General features: G+C 57.1%; 1 protein-coding gene across 7 annotated transcripts; it reads left to right on the top strand.

Moving 5' to 3' along the window:
* The first annotated feature begins 8 nt into the window (after positions 1–8).
* Positions 9–15,253, top strand: RASGRP2 (RAS guanyl releasing protein 2). Of its 7 annotated transcripts, none has more exons than XM_081153462.1 (17): positions 9–474; positions 3,017–3,158; positions 3,733–3,835; positions 4,321–4,383; positions 4,688–4,819; positions 5,529–5,679; positions 5,880–6,053; positions 6,207–6,323; positions 7,512–7,793; positions 8,824–8,901; positions 9,208–9,330; positions 9,592–9,707; positions 12,966–13,107; positions 13,386–13,422; positions 13,781–13,957; positions 14,798–14,861; positions 15,022–15,253. In XM_081153462.1, exons 2-16 carry the CDS (start codon positions 3,086–3,088, stop codon positions 14,854–14,856), a joined length of 1,827 nt encoding a protein of 608 aa, XP_081009588.1. In that variant the 5' UTR covers positions 9–474; positions 3,017–3,085; the 3' UTR covers positions 14,857–14,861; positions 15,022–15,253. The 7 variants fall into 7 exon arrangements, with proteins under 7 accessions (XP_081009588.1, XP_081009591.1, XP_081009592.1 ...); XM_081153465.1 differs by having other exon boundaries at positions 198–474; positions 3,729–3,835; XM_081153466.1 differs by having other exon boundaries at positions 316–421.
* The last annotated feature ends 1,505 nt before the right edge of the window (positions 15,254–16,758 follow it).

The following is a 16,758-nucleotide window of genomic DNA, read 5'->3' as shown; positions in this document are numbered from 1 at the left end:
CTCCGCTTGCGCCAGTCCGGGGAGTGTGTGCGGGGTATATTCACAGGCTGTCCAGGCTAGCCAGGGGAAACTGAGGACCAGAGGTCTGTTCCTAGGCCTCGCATTACCTAGACTGAAGTGTGAGGGAGGTCCTGACTCCCCAGCACAGAGTCGGGGAGGGGCAAGCCTCCGGAGGCAGGTTTGGGGCGGGTGGTTTCATAGTGAGTGCGCTTGAACCCACAGTCCGGAAACCGTTACCGGCTCCCCTAGAGCCGGCTTGTGGGGACCCCAACCGCCTGCTCCTGCCCCTCCCAAGTTCCTCCCTGCCTAGGCCTCCAGGCCTCCAGTCGCCAACCTGCGGAGAACCCACCCGCAGCTTGCAGCTGCCCCCTTCCATCTGGCACCGTGGGAGCCAGGCTTCCGGGGCCCCAGTCCCGCCCGTGTGAGTTGGAGCTTCCCCCACAACATCCCCAGACATCGAGGTCTCGTCTCCAGGTAGCGGCGTTTGCATTCTTCCCTCCCCACAGGGCTCTCTCCTCTCCAAAATCTCTCATCTAGCTCTAGCCCCTCCCCCGGGCTCTCACAAGGACCCGGCGCCCCAAGCCCCCGATTTCCACCAGGGCTGTGCCCCCCGCTGCCCGCAGGAAGACGTTCGGCCCCAGGTCGGGGTAGTCCCGTGGGAACGATTTGTTTCAAAAACAGGAACCCGGGCCGGGGGCTGGGCGGGGCGCCCCTTCCCCACCGCAGTCCGCTTCCTGCCCCTCCCGGCTTCCTCTGCCCAACACCAGGCAGGGCGGGGGGCACAGGGGCGTCTGGGGTTGGGGAAGCGGGCCCGAGGTTTAGCCCCCCCTCCTCGTCCGGCGCGGCCCGACCTCGGCTCGCCCACCCTCTGCGCAGCTAGTGGCGCAGCCCCCCGCCCGCAGCCCTGGCCTCTGCGCCGCGCGGTAGGGGAGGGGTTAAGCTGCCGCAGGGACAGCCGTGTGCGGGGCGAGGGGGAGCCCCGGTGGGGGAGGCGCGGCAGCGGTGCGGAGTCCCGCGCAGGGGCGGGGAGGGGAGGAGGCGGCCGCGGCACGGGGGCGGGGCGGCGGGGAGAGGGGCCGCGGCGCGGAGAGCGGGCGGGAGCCGCAGCCGCAGCGAGGCCGGCGGGCAGGAGCGCACGGAGGTGGCGCCTTCCGGGCTGGGTGCGTACTCCTAGCCGCGGGTCCCAGGAGTGAGTGGAGCGTGCGCGGGCGGGGCGCGGCGCTGAGGAGGGCCTGGCCCCTAGGGGCCCCCTAGGGCAGCAGTGGGTTGGTGGGTGGGGAGGCTGCGGAGGGGGTCGGGGGTCGGCAGAAGCTGCGGAGAGAGCTGAGGCGCCCTGGGCAACCCCGGGAGGGGGCGGCATCGCGGCGCACTCGGCCCTTCCCAGCCAGGTTTCAGTGGAACCTTCCTCCGCGGACCCCCCTTTTGACATATGAGAAAATTGAGGCTCCGAGAGGCCAAGTGACTCTCAAGGTCACACAGCAAGAAAGTGGCGGAGTCAGGAGGGGATGGCTCTGGGTGGCTCCTAGGAAAAGTCCGCCAGAGGACTCCATGGAGGAGCCCCCCCCCCCCGCAGTAGGGGGTATGTGTAGGGGCACGGTATCCTTTCCGTGGCGCTGAGCTCTGCCAGTGGCCGGGGTGTGTGTGTGTGGGGGGGGTGTGTGTGTTAGGGTATTTGACCCCAAGGCTGGCCCTGGACCGCGTATGAAGGGGTGGTGTCCGAATGGGCGTGTGTGCGCACACCCAGGGGGTGTGTGCATATGTGGGAGAGTGTACATACGTGCAGGTACATACGTGTCTGGTGTGTGTGCACACGTGTGCAGATGTCAGCGATGCTATGGCTGAGGAACTCCAGGCTGGTCTGGCTGGAGTGAGCAGAGGGTCCGGGAGGCGGCCCCAGGAATGGGTTTGCATTCTGAGGTAGAGAGCTGGGTATACGTGCCTGAGGGTTCTAGGTGTACGCTGGGTGTGGGTGCCACTGTGTGTGTGACACGGAGGATGACCCCCGAATGCCTGAGGCCCGGGTGCATGTAAGCTGGGTCATTTTGCACCCCAATGTGGGTCCCTAGCCTTGGGTATGGAATGAGTGTCTGTGTCTGCGTGGATGCGTACTGGAATTGCTGGTGGTGTCGTCCAGGCACTCTCCAGCCCCCACGGCAATGGCGCCCCCTTCTGGGCACCCTACTCTTTGTGTCCGCGTGTGGCCGGCCAGTTCGTGCGCTCACGGTTCAACTGTGCAGTATGGGAGCCTGGGTCGCAGGAGCCCCGGCTGGGAGAAGGATGGCTGGCGGAGAGGCTGAGCCGGGACCCCTTGGGGCCTTCTCGGAGGAGGTGGCTGGGGAGCTCGTGTTTCCCAGGCTCAGGCATCCCGCAGACGCCTCTGGGCCGCAGCGGGCTCCCTCCCAACCCCATCTCCACCCCCACCCCCGCCCCAGGAATGTTCCGCTCCACTCCTGCCCTCCTCCCCAAGGGCAGGCCCCCGGGGGCGCTACAGCCCCACCTCCCCTTCCCGGGAGCCCGGGAGGGGGCCGAGCGGGCAGGACGCCTGGGTTCCTCCCCCCTCCCATCCCAGAAAGAAATTCCTCCGAGGTCCCCTCAGGCTCTGGGTTCCCAAAATAACCCTGCGGGGGAAGGGAGGCTGTGGTGGGAGGGAAGCGATAGGGGCGCAGAGCCGAGCTGCGGTTGCTGCAGGTGCCTCTGGGGAGAGGGCTCGAGGAGAAGAAGGTCTACGGGGGGCTGGGGGCCCAACACGCCCCCGGAGTCCTGGCTTGTCCCCATCGCCAGAAAGCCCCTCGGCCCTCTGGCGACTCCGAGGGTGGGCCGGAAGTCTCGGCCAGCTGGTTTCCCAACTGGTGGGTTGCACCATCCCGGGCCGGACCGTTTAACCCCGGCGGAGGCCGCGGCCGACGACTCCGCCCCTGCCCAGCAGGGGGCGTGCCCGCCCCGCCCCGTCCCTGCCCGCCGGCCGCTCCCCCGGGCCCGCGCCTCGCAGGCTCCTACTCTGCCTCTCCCCCCACAGGGGTCCAGTCCGAGCCCCGCGGGAGGCTCCCGGAGCGCACCCGGGCCCAGCCCACCCGCGCCGGCGGCCATGGCGGGCGCCCTGGACCTGGACAAGGGCTGCACGGTGGAGGAGCTGCTCCGCGGCTGCATCGAAGCCTTCGGTGAGTGGCGCGGGAGCCCCGCGGGAACTGACCCGCTCAGCTCCGCATCCTCCCTAACGAGACCCTCCTCTGCACCGCGCAGAGGCCCGCGTGCTTCAGAAAGATAAAATGCTTCCCTTCCCTGCTATGTCTGCGCTGAAGGCAGGGACGGGGGTCCCCGGACTCTTGACACACGGGGAGCATTACGTGTCCCCCTCCTCCCCCCGGGAATCCGGAGGAACTCTCTATCTCCGCCCTGGGAGCTGTTTCCGGCTGATGTGGGGCAGCTTATCTGGCGAAGGGGTGCCCCTTCCCCCAAGCCCTCAGGAAATGACCTCTGCATTCCCGACCCTGGGGAACCCAGGCTCCTTCCGCCCCAGCTGGTTCCCCTCCGAGGACCGGCCCGACTCGCGCTCCCCTCCTCCAGGTCCTCGGATCCCGACTTCTCTCGCTCCCGCGCTCCCTCCTCTTTGCAGCCTGCCTCCTGGTTTCCGAATCCTGGGGAAAGCGGGAGACGGGGCGGGGCAGGTACCGACCCGCTAAGGGGTAGGGTTGAGAGACTACAGCCCACTTCCCTTTGCCCCCTCGGAGTTAGATGACTCCGGGAAGGTGCGGGACCCGCAGCTGGTGCGCATGTTCCTCATGATGCACCCCTGGTACATCCCTTCATCTCAGCTGGCGGCAAAACTGCTCCACATATATCCTTCGCGGGCCTCGTCAAGGACCCTGCAGCCCGAGTCCCCAAGCGAGCCGCGGGCCTGGTATGGGCTTCACTGCAAGGGTGCGAGCGCCTCCCGCGTCCCAGAGTTCAGGCTCGCCCAGCCCGTCCCTCTAGGGCCCAGGCCCACCCTGACTGTCTCTCTAACCCAGGCCTTGCCGTGCCCTCTCTACAGCCCAGGACCCTGCCCTTCTGCCAGCCTGGTCTGCCTTTGCCTCTCCCAGAAACCAGGCCCTGCTCTCAGCTGCCCCCAGAACCTAGCCCCCTTCCCTGTCACCTACCCTCCTAAAGCTCACTGCTCATCCCTCCCTTCAGCCTCTTTCCAGAGCTTTGGCCTGGGCCCTGCCTCTGCCCCTCCCCCTGCCCCAGACCCCTCCCCCAGCATTTCTCCTAGAACCAGGCCCCACCCCCCGTCTCCCTTTGTAGATTTAGGCTGCATTCAGGTTTTCCTTAACTCTTTTTCACCTACCAACAATCCCAGAAGGACAACTCCAGTTCACTGCAGTTGAAAACTTGTCATCTAGTCCGGTGAGTCTTCCCTCCTGAGACACTGTCCCCTCCCTCCTCTGCGCCCTGCTCCCAGGCTTCACACTGGCTGGAAGGGGTTGGTCATGTGGGTTTGCCCCGGGCACTGTCCTTGGTGGGAGTGCTGCCATAGGCCTGCCCCTTTCTGGTCCTGGCCTGGGTTTTCTGATCTGCCCGGTGAGGGTGGGGAAAGACAGAGCTAGGACGGGGGAAGCGTGGTTTGAGGCTCTTTCCCCCTTTATGGGGAACTACAATACCAGGGGATGGTGGGGGAGGGGCCACCTTGGTGACTCCCACTCCCCTTCAGGTACTGGATCTCAGCATTCCCGGCAGAGTTTGACTTGAACCACGAGCTTGCTGAGCAGATCAAGGAGTTGAAGGCTCTGCTGGACCAAGAAGGGAACCGCAGGCATAGCAGCCTCATCGACATCGAGAGCGTGTGCGTGGGGGGAGCTCGCGGGCAGGGAGGGCATTCGGCATCCTACACTGTCTGTGCTTAATAAATGTTTGTTGAATTGAATGAGCGAGGGTCATGTCACTCTCTTGCTTAAAAACCTTCTGTGGTTCTCTGTCGCCTTCCAAATGTCTTGGTGGGGAATTAAGGCCTCTCATGGCACCCTGCCTCGTCTTCCACAGCCCAGCGCCCATCCCACCCACCTCATCCTGCAGTCACATGGGTCCACTCGCCATCCTCCAGCCCTGCATCCTCTCGCATCACAATGCTCTGCTCATATCGTTCCCCTTGCCTCTCTGTATCACACTCAGTGTGGAGTGTCTGAGCTCTGAGGGCCCAGGCTCTTCCAGGGCAGAATTTGTTGTCCCCTCCTCTGCTCCCCCGTGGCCCTTTTTGCAAAGACCTGTACACACGCCACACTGTTTTGTGATTGTTTCTGTGTCTGTCTCCCACAGTAGCCTGTGAGCTCCTTGGGGGCAGGAACCATGTCTTGCTCATCTCTGTGCCCCCAGCGTCTAGCACAGTGCCTGGCACAGAGCACGTCTTCCATCATTGCGTGTGGAGTGCCTGTTGAGGGGGGCTTGCAGGAGTGCTGGAACCGGGGACATTGTGGGGGTCCTCAGTCAGCTTGAGTGGCCTGTTTGCATGAGTGTGGGGCATCTCCAGCAAAGGGCTCACTGCCCTTCCCCCCCAGCCCCACCTACAAGTGGAAGCGGCAGGTGACTCAGCGGAACCCAGTGGAACAGAAAAAACGAAAGATGTCCCTGTTGTTCGACCACCTGGAGCCTCTGGAGCTGGCTGAGCATCTCACCTACCTGGAGTATCGCTCCTTCCGCAAGATCCTGGTGTGGCCCCAGGGCCTTTGGTCAGGGGTGGAGTGCAGGCTGGGGCTGGGGTCCCAGAAGGGGCAGCATCCCTGGGGTAGGTGGGGTCACAGGATGGATGGGTGGTTTCAGTGTAACCACGAAAGAGCATCTAGAGGGTGAGGAGTGGCCATGGGGGAGGGGAGGGGCACACAGGGCACTGAGACTGCTCCCGTCCCCAGTTCCAGGACTATCACAGCTTTGTGACTCACGGCTGCACCGTGGACAACCCTGTCCTGGAGCGATTCATTTCCCTTTTCAACAGTGTCTCGCAGTGGGTGCAGCTCATGATTCTCAGCAAGCCCACAGCCCCACAGCGGGCCCTGGTCATCACACACTTCGTCCACGTGGCAGAGGTGCCTGTCTGTCTCCTGTTCCCTCCCTGCCTCCCCAGTTTGCCAGTCTGGCTGAGTCCGTCCTTTCCACGAGCCCACTGCCCCCTCTTCAGAAAAGCTGGGCCAAATTCTGGGCCCAGTCAGTGACTCTCCCCCTCCCCCTTTGTCCCCCAGAAGCTGCTGCAGCTGCAGAACTTCAACACGCTGATGGCGGTGGTCGGGGGCCTGAGCCACAGCTCCATCTCTCGCCTCAAGGAGACCCACAGCCACGTCAGCCCTGAGACCATCAAGGTTCCTGGGACTGGGGGGTCAGGGAACAGTCTTGTCAAGCCCTGAGGTCAGCCTTCCCAGGCCTGGCTTCCCTGGGAACTCACAGCAGCAAGCGCTGGGCACTCCTGCCCTCATTTGACAGATAGGGAAACTGAGGCTCAGAGGGATGAAATGCTTTTGCCAGGTTACACAATGAAAGTGGCAGAGTGGGGCTCACAGGGCTGCCTGACTCCAAAGCTTGTATTTTCTCCTTTTGTTTATGTTGGGTGACATACATGTAGAAAAGTATAGGGTGTCCTCAAAAATGTACACACACACTTCGAATAATTAATTATAAAGGCAGTGTTTATTAAAACACATTTCATTTTCAAAATTGAGCTATCAGTTGTTGAAGTGTATATACATTTTTGGGGGACACACTGTATATGAAACCTATGCACAGTTTAAAGAAAAATTATAAAGAAAACCGCTGTGTAACCACCACCCAGGTCAAGAAATAGAACACTCACAGCCCCCAAAGCTCCCAGCGCCTTAGAGCGTTAACTCCCTCCTCTCAGAGGCAGCCAGCGTCATGACGTCATGACTGTCACTGTCGTAACAGTGATGACCTTGCTTTCCCTTGTAGCTTTACCACCTGTGCATGTATCCCGAAACAATGTGGGCTTTTTGTTGCCTGATTCTGAACTTTCTATAAATGGAATTATGCTGTTTATGTTACTTTATATCTTCTTTCATTCTTACATTTTGTTATGTGGAGCACTTGCTCATTCATTTCAATCACTACGTAACATTTTATTGTACTTACATCCACTCCAATGTATGGACCTACCCTACCGTTGAACATTCGGGTTTTTGCAGTTTGGGCTGTTATGAATGACATACCTGTGGACATTCTTCTAATTGTTCCTGTGCTGCTTTGCCCCACTGAGCCTCAGTTTCTTCTCCTGTTAAGTGTTGATAATCTGTGGCCAGGCCTATTGTAAAGGTGTGGTATTTGGCAGTGGGCGTTCCCTTGAACTCATGACCTATGAACTCTGACCCTCAGGGGCTAAGGGAGCCAGTGTTGGGGGACCGTGAGGGAGGATTTTGACTTTTCACCCCTCCCTGACTCAGATCCCCATCCTCACCCACATTTCTAGGGCTGAGTGGGAGGGCGGTCGAGCCAGTGACGTGTGTGTGTGTGTGTGACTTTCTGCCCTTTCCCCCCAGCTCTGGGAAGGTCTGACAGAACTAGTGACGGCCACCGGCAACTATAGCAACTACCGACGGCGGCTGGCAGCCTGTGTGGGCTTCCGCTTCCCCATCCTGGGTGTGCACCTCAAGGACCTGGTGGCCCTGCAGCTGGCCCTGCCTGACTGGCTGGACCCTGCCCGGACCCGACTTAATGGGGCCAAGATGAAGCAGCTCTTCAGCATCTTGGAGGAGCTGGCCATGGTGAACAGCCTTCAGCCACCAGTGCAGGCTAACCCCGACCTGCTGAGCCTGCTCACGGTGAGGCGCCCGGCGTCAGGGTTGACAACCACACCAGGCCCTGCCTTTACACATGGCTGCAGGCTTGGCCTTGGGTTCTCGGGTCCAGTCAGGGGACTAAGATCCAGCCTGGACTCCAGGGTTTGGAGTAAGTTCTGAGATGAGTTCCAGGCTCCAGTGGACAGGACTGTGGACTGAGGTCTGATCTCAAGGTTGGCTTGTGGTCCTGAGTTGAGTTCCTAGTAGTGGGTAGTGTTCAAGGTTTGGGGCGAAGCTCTAGATTTTGGGTGCAGGGCTGGTTTCTAAACATGGCCCTGAGCTCTAAGGTTCCGAGTTTGACTTTGGACTTGGTTTTGAGGTCTAGGGTGGGAGCTGGATTCTAGTGTAGATCTGACCCAGGTTCTAGACATTGGGCTGGGGCTTAGGTTTTGGGTTTGGAGTGAATTCTTAGCTGTTCCCAGGCTCTTGACTGGGATCAGGGTTGAAGTCTGAGCTGCATTGGATTCTGGATGCTGGGTTGGGCTCTAGGGGTGAATTTCAGAGCTCTCGTCTGGGTTCTGACCTGGGTTCTTTTTTTTTTTCTTAAGAGAGAGAGGAAGGGAGAGAGAGAGAGAATGAGAGAGAGAGAGAGAAACAGTAATGTGAGAGAGAAACATGGATCAGTTGCCTCCCATATGCATTCCGACTGGGGATAAAACCTGCAACCCCAGGCATGTGCCCTAAGCGGGAATTGAACCCGCCACCTACTGGTGTACAGGACAACGCTCCAACCAACCAAGCCACACCAGCCAGGGCCTGACCTGGATTCTTGGCTGAGGTCTTGGCAGTGCGTTGTGCTCAAGGTTTCGGGGCAAGCTTGGGTTCTGGTCTGTGCGCTAGGCTGGCACGTGGTTGCTGGGGCGTGTTCTAAGCTGGCCTTTGTCCTGAGTCTAGCTTCTGGACTGGGCTCAGGACCGAGCTGGTCTCTAGGTGGACCTGTGACCCTGGGCTCTAGGCAGTGGGCCCTGAAAGCAGCAAGGGCGGTGGGAGTGATCAGACCTGTGTGCCGCAGGTGTCTCTGGATCAGTATCAGACGGAGGATGAGCTCTACCAGCTGTCCCTGCAGCGGGAGCCGCGCTGCAAGTCCTCGGTGAGGAAGGGAGCTCTCCTCTGCCCTGCCATTCCTCTTCCTCCCTGGCCTCTGCCCCTCCTGGGAAGCCCAGGATGTGAGGGCTTTTATTTGGTAGGGGGTTTTCCCAGTGGGATGGGTAAGGTGGGTGGTGGGTGGTCCTAGTGAGGGCTCAAACTGAGGCTCAAACTTAGCCGCTGCCTCACCCATCCTGCTGGTCGTGCAGGCTCCCTTCTCCCCAGGGCTTCTCCTCTCTGGGCTCTGGGCTCCCCTGGGCTCTGGGCTCCCTCACCTCTGGCTCTCGCTCAAGCCTGATCATTCCCACAGCCAACCAGCCCCACAAGCTGCACGCCTCCTCCCCGCGCCCCAGTGCTGGAGGAATGGACCTCAGCTGCCAAACCCAAGCTGGATCAGGCACTCATGGTGGAGCACATTGAGAAGATGGTGGAGGTGAGGCGCCGTGGCACAGGCTCTGAGGCCTGAGGACGCTGGTTTTGCCAGGGCACCCGTCTAGGAACCACCACCAGTGCCAAGTTCAAGCGCTAGGGCTCAGTCTCCAGGAGGCATGGGGGTGTGGGAAAGGGAGGTGGTGGGGGAGACGGACAGCTGCCCACATCCAGACACCCTTCATAACACGGGTAGAGAGTGCAGGCAGGACGGGGCTGATGGTCCTTTTATTCTCCTGCCTGTGTGTCCCTCTGTGTCCCCCAGTCTGTGTTCCGGAACTTTGACGTCGATGGGGACGGCCACATCTCACAGGAAGAGTTCCAGATCATCCGTGGGAACTTTCCTTACCTCAGCGCCTTTGGGGACCTCGACCAGAACCAGTGAGGAGGACTGGGGGCTGGGGGAGAGGGAAGGCAAGCTCACTTCCCCTTGGGTTTCAGTTTCTTCCTGAGCAAGATCAGGCCATTGGACCAGATGCTCTTGGCAGAGAGAGCTACCAGTGTGGGAAGGCGCTCTTATCTGGGGAGAGGTTGCTGGCTGCGGAAGCACAGGGCTTCCTCACTTGGACAGACAGATGGGGGCTCCACCTGCATCTTACAAAAACTGTGGCCTGGGGACTATTGCTACACAAATGCCATTTTATTTGTGGAGTTCACAGCTGGCAAAAAGTGTGGGCAAGTTGACCTCCTGGGTAGCCTGTTTTAATGAATAGATAAGAAAGACCTGTAATTAGCAGCACCCACTTGCTTATCAACAATTCACAAGCTGACAATTTGGACAAACAGCTGGTTTGTCTGAAGTAGGTTAAACATGCCCCCTGCAGCCATGTTCATATTTCTGTTTTGCTGAACAGACAAAATTCCAATCAACATTTACAGTCCATCTCAAGTAGAGAGATTTTTTAAATGTTAATCCATATTTTAAAAATCTGGTTTTTTTCCATATTGCAAAAATCCCTGGTTAAAAAAAATCAGGTGTAAAGTAGATTTGTAGTAAACAAAGTGTACAAAGTAAGAAGAGAAAGTTCCCTTCCTCCTTTCCCATCTGAAGAGGTTACTGTCATAACTTCCTAGTAACACCCTTAGCAATGTTCCTGGTTTGGCAATATGTGTATCCTTCCAGTCTTTTTTTTCATGCATATGCAAATTGACAGATTTTGTTTGCCTGTGTCCCTGTCATGGACAAAAAGAATTATAGCATAAATTTAGCTCTGGCCTTGGTGTTTATTGTAGTTGCTTTGTTTCTCCACCCAGAGTTGAGAGAGTTCTACCTTATCTCCCTGGGTTGGTGGGTGGATTGTTCTGCAGGCCACATTTCAGTGAGGATGCAGCCCTGGGAGACCTTTGAGGCCCCAGTCCTCACCACCTGCAAACCCCAGGCCTTGTGCCTGGCCCCTGGTTGGATATCAAAACCCAGCACCTGGCCCTGGCTGGTGTGACTCAGTTGGTTGAGTGTCGTCACATGCACTGAGAGGTTGCTGGTTCAATTCCTGTTCAGGGCACATGTCCCGGTTGCAGGCTCAATCCCCAGTAGGGGGCGTGCAGGAGGCAACTGATCTATGTTTCTCCCTCTCCCCCCCCTTTCTAAAGTCAATAAAAACAAAATTACCCTTCCCCCCCACAAAAACCTAGCACCTGGCTTACCAGGAGGTAGACCAGCAAGCCCTCGTGGGCCAGCCCCAACTCACTGCCTCAGCTTGAAGCTCCCCCTTTGGTTCTGGAACTTGGGGGTTTCCATGTCTTTCTTTCAAACTCATCTATGCATTGAAAGCTACTTTTGATATATTTAACCAGCACCTAGGTATTTGTAGCAGGAGGGTTTCCAGGGTTTTTTTTAGTCACTATCCTGACAGAGCTGCACGCCTGGCTTTTTCTGCTTTTGTTTTCCACTTACCCTTTCTCAGGGCCCTGTCCCCACGCCCACTCAGGTAGAACTGCCTCATTCTTTCGAGCAGCTTCAGAGCAGCCCGTGACGCGGCCGGGCATCGCTACTCGCCGCTCCCCCGGGCACGGGTGTGTAGATTGTGCCCTGTTTTCTCTATTAATATACGCCGGGCTGCTGTGAACATCTTTGTAGCGAGGTGCTCGAGCCACTGTTTCTGTAGGAGAAATTCCTAGAAGTGGGATAATTGAATCAAAAGATATGCACATTCTAAATTAGGAAAGAGCCTGCCAAAGTGACCTCAGGCAAGGTTGTGCCAGCTTGTGCCCTCATCAGCAGCGAACGAGTGCCCATTTCCCACCTTCCTTGCCAACAGTGGAATCTATAATAAGCTTGACGACTTTGCCAGTCTAATTGGCAAAGGTGCTTTGGTTAAATTCGCATCTCTTTAATACTAGTGGGGGTAGGATTTCTCTTCATGTGTACTGGCCACTTCTATTTTTCTGTTAATTGCCTGTTCATAGTCTTTGTCCATTTTCCCACTGGGTTTGTTGGTCTTTTTTCTCATTGATTTTTAGAATCTCTGTTAATGGATATTAACCCTTTGCTGTTGAATGTGTTTGCAAATATTTTCTTCTAGTCTGTCATTTATGTTGTCTTTTCCCATATAAAAATTTTAAAAAATTTTGTGTGCTCGATATGTCAGTCTTTTCTTTTATGGCTTCTTGGATCTGTGTTATGTGTACAAAGGCCCTCACGCCCTCAAGATTACAAAGTTATTCCCTTATACCTTTTCAGATACCTTGATACTTTTTATTTTTTACATTAGTGTTCTCGGTTCAGTAGGAATTTAGTTTTCATGCACCATATGAGGTAGGGATCCAGGCTTATGTATTTTTTCTAGCTGGCCAGTTGTCCCAGTGCCCCACTGATTTGAAGGACCACGTGGATCCCATGATGGAGCCCCAGATACAATGGGTGGGAGTTTGCAGCAAGGACCAGCCTCAGCAGAAATAGCTCTGGGTAGCCTGGGACCTATTAACTACACAGACACTGTTGTAAATGCTTCACGTGCACTATCTCACATAATCCTCACAAAACCCCGTGAAGTGCAGGAACTGTCATTACCCTCATTTAGAGGAGAGGAAACTGAGGCACAGAGAGACCTAACCAGCCCAAGGTCGCACAGCCAGGAAGTAGTGGAGCTGGAATTTGAATCGAGGTCTGTGGATCTCCAGGGCATGTGCTCACTCTTTTCCCAAACTATGGGAAGAGGTAAAGAAAGGATTCTGTGGGAAGCTCTGGACAAAGTGGGAAACTGATTACAGGTGTCCTTCCCATAGGATTATGCAAGAGTTCCTGCCCCAGAACTCATCAGAGATCTCTTTAATTCTCATGGCTCTGAACTGCTGCTGTTTGTCAGAGCTCAGTTTGGGAAACAGAGGCTGATAATCCCAGGGGAAAGTTTACACACCAACTCTGTGAAGTGCGCAGGGCAGGAATTATAATCCCCATTTTTTTCTGGGGAGGAAACCCAGGAGAAGCGACTTTACCAAGACCACACAACTAGTTAGTAGCAGCCATACAGCTGCCTGACTCCAGTCTAGTGGTCTTTCTCTTGCCTGCCCAGGGGTCAAAATCAGGAGTTTGGTGAGAACCTTTTATTTGGTAGGGGGTTTTCCCAGTGGTGTGGGTGATGGATGGTCCTGGGGAGGGCTCAAACTGAGGTGGTTCCCCCCACCCCCCACCACACACAGGGATGGCTGCATCAGCAGGGAGGAGATGATCTCCTACTTCCTCCGCTCCAGCTCTGTGCTGGGCGGCCGCATGGGCTTCGTACACAACTTCCAGGAGAGCAACTCCTTGCGCCCGGTTGCCTGCCGCCACTGCAAGGCCCTGGTGAGCCCCTGCCCAAGCCACCCCCCTCCAGCCCTGGTCCCACCCACCCACGCCCGCCCTGTTCTCCCTTCTGGCCCTGCCCCAACAGAGCCCTCTCAGCTCTCAGCCCAGGCAAGCCTCATTAATTTCATCTGCCTCCCCTCTTGCTGTTCTGCACCTAACCCTAACCCCTAAGGCCCCAGGGAGGGTCAGTCCCAGCCCCTGCCCTTGAGAAAGAAGAAATAGAGTCATCACCTTTAAGTACCTCCCCCTCAGCACGGCCCCCTCCTCTATTTCAGATCCTGGGCATCTACAAGCAGGGCCTCAAATGCCGAGGTGAGATGGAATGGGAGGGCCACTAGGCTGATTTATTTTGGGAAGAGTTATTTTCTGGGTGGGGATTCTTATTGTGGTGGGGCAATTGCAAAGGAGTGAAGTACCTTGGAGCCAGGGAGGCATGATGGTTATATGTGAAAGGTTTTTATTTTGGTGAGGCAGCTGCCCAGGAACAGAGAACTGTGGAGAGGGCATAGAATGGCAAGTAGGATCAAGAGAGCACTTTGGAAGGAGACTTTTGTTTTGGTGGGACAGCTGCTCAGGAGCAAAGGAACCTGGGGAGAGGTGCAGGCCTAGAGGTGCATGGAGGGTGTTCTCACCAATGCCTCTGGCTGGGCTCCCCATCTGCCTCCCCCAGCCTGTGGTGTGAACTGCCACAAGCAGTGCAAGGATCGCTTGTCAGTGGAGTGCCGGCGCCGGGCCCAGAGTGTGAGTCTGGATGGGTGTGTGCCCTCACCTTCACCCACACACACCCACCATCGAGCCTTCAGCTTCTCTTTGCCCAGACCAGGCAGGCGAGGCTCCCGGCCTCCAGGTAAGAAGAAGCCTCATTCTGTATTGGCCTGTGGAGGGAGGGAGTCAGGGCCACTGTGGCAAAGTCTTAACTTATCCAGGGTGGAAACCATTTCAATTCATAATTCTCTTATTTTGGTGGGGCAATGAAGAGAGTTGGACTGGTTAGGGGGCCAGAAGGTGGCCAGGGAACCCTAAACCGTCTGAGGCTGAGGAAGAAGGAGACTTTAATATAGAAAAAGAGTAAAAATGAGAGTCTTCAAGATTCCAGTCCTACTCTTATTTTGTTAGGGGGATTAACAATGGATTGGACAGGGAGTATGTGAGCCATTTACATGCATTTTCCTTTTTGGCTTCTCTGGAGGCCATTCTGAGTATATAAGTCCCTTACCCTGAAAATCTCCTGGCGACTCTCTTGGGGCCTCTGATGGTTTTAGGTCAGCTTGCTGAATGGTAATTCCTCCAATGATTATTTTGCTGAGAGCAGTCTGAACAACTATGTTAAATTGGGGTCTAAGGCCATTGACCACAACCATTCGGATTGGCATAAGTTCTCAAAAATAGAAAAGATAAAGCCATTTGCATCGAACCTTCCAGAAGTGCTGGGGCCTAAAATGTGAAACACACAGAATTGACATTTAAGCAAACTGCCTTGACAAACCTGTGGCTGCAAAAAAGCTGCGGCGAAATGAAAACCTAGGAGAGCCTCAAAAATTGGGCCATTTGGTCAGTCAACGAATCGATTTTTGGTGGGCGGGTCTGCTAGCTTCCGGGATGGGGCTGGGTGCCTCCTGTGAGTGGGGAGGGCTGCCCATGGCTCAGGGGCTCAGGTGTTGACCCTGGGATGCGCCCCGGCCCGCAGGGATCCGAGAAGAGCAGGCCCAGCCGGTGGATGACGCAGTGTTTGATATCCACCTCTAAGGACCGTGAGTCCCCTCAGCTCACCAGGACGTCCCGCTGGGGCTGGGGACCGGGGACTGGGCGGGGGGGGGGGGGGGGGGGCGCTCCGTCCAAATGGCCTGTGCCAGGGCGGCTCCTACGTTTCGGGGAGGATCTTCCTCACCACCTGTGTTTTTCCCTTCCCAGCTGTGACTGGATCGAGCACTCACGCCGGCCTTGGAGAAAAGACCTGGACCAGAGCAGGGAGCCTGGGGCCGAGGCAGCAGGCTGGGGCTGGGGCTGGGGCTGGGGCCGGGGGGCGGGGCCTGAGGGTGGCATGCGTTGAGGGCAGGGCCAGGGCTGGTGTCCCTAAGGTTGTACAGACTCTTGTGAATATTTGTATTTTCCAGGAATAAAAAGGCCTGTGTCACGAACCTAGATCATTAGAGCCTAGACTCCTGAAGCGGGGCAGGGGCTGTAATCACAGGGATTAGAATGTTAGAGTCTAGACCTCTGTGGTCAGAGAATCTTGAGAGATCCGAGAGATCTCATGTGTCTGGAATTGGGGGAACTAGAATCCTGGGGGATAAAACCTTAGGACCAGAAAACCCTGGAACTTAAGTATCTTGGAGAGGGTCTGAATTCTCAAGGAGTCCAGAATCTTGGGGGTCTAAAACTTGAAACTAGCATGTCTTTGCACCCAGAATTGTTCGGTCCAGTGGTCTTGTGTAACCATAGCCTTCAGCCCATAGTCGAAGTTCCCTTGCTTCACAGGTGGCCTCTCAGCTCCTGCTTGAATACTTCCAGCAGTGGGGAGCTCACTGCAGAGAATCGTGGAAGGGAGAGGGCAGCCCTGAGTGCCAGCTGTGGGGGGGAGGGGCGGAGGGGCCTGGGCAGCCTTCCTGCCTGGGGGTGGGGACCGCTCTCCTTGGGCTCACAGCCTCCCGGCCTGGCCTGGTGCTGCTGCCAGCCGGAAGGACAGTGACTTCCAGAGGAAATGCATATTGATCCTGCTCTCAGCCTCCTGCGGCCTCTCCCAGCCCAGCTCCTCTCTCCTGAGTTTGCGGCATGGAGGTTTTGGGGGTCACTGCTACCTGAAGAAGGCTAAGACCACTTCTGAGGCTGGTCTAGATTAGGAGGTCTTCTAAAGGTTTTGAAACTGGGCCAGGCTACTGCTGGAGTCAGGAAAGTCCAGACAGAAGCCCTGGGAGTAGGAGCTACTTCCCCAAACCCCCAAGTTGGGGTGTGTCCTACAGCAGCTATGGGCAGTCCTGGGGGTGGAGGCCTGAGCAACCCACTCCTACCTGCCAAGCTCATCCGTGGACCTGCCAGCGGCCTCAGCCCCCTCTCCCAGGGTTCCCTGACCCCATGGCCATCTTCCCCTTTGAGACCCCCCTCCCCTGGCCTACTCCTCATTTGGGTCTCCTTCTCCCACCCTGTGACTTTTCAGCCCCATGTTGGCCCCCCAGCTTTGTCTTCCACTGGGCCCCCTGCTCTGCCCCTCCTTTCATTCTCAGCCCCCTCCCGCCCTTCCCCCTCTGAGGCTGTAATATCCGTTTCACGATTTGGGGGCTGAGTTGCTATAACAACAGACGGTGATTGTGTTGTGAAGAGCAGCTCGCTCCCTGCGCTGCCCGCCTCCCCTGCTGCCTCCACCCCTGCAGCCTGGTCGGCTCCCCTCCCCACCGCCCCAGCCCAGCCCGGCCTCTTCCCAGTGTGTGTGTGTGTGTGTGCGTGCATAAATGTGCCCAGGGCCACCCGCCCAGGAAAGTGACGTGGGGTTGCATGTGTGAATCTGATGTAGGAGCTTCACGTTGTGCATGTGCATGTGTGTGCACAGACACACTCACTGCATTTGCTGCATTTCCCCTTCACCTTGTGCCCCCACTGGACTTCGCACTGGAGAACGGTCACATTGGGTGGGGCCCTGTTGGGGAGGGTGTC

Source organism: Miniopterus schreibersii (genome assembly GCF_964146895.1).
Source record: "Miniopterus schreibersii genome assembly, chromosome: 12".
Classification (NCBI taxonomy): domain Eukaryota; kingdom Metazoa; phylum Chordata; class Mammalia; order Chiroptera; family Miniopteridae; genus Miniopterus; species Miniopterus schreibersii.
This window is presented reverse-complemented; position numbering and strand designations above follow the sequence as displayed.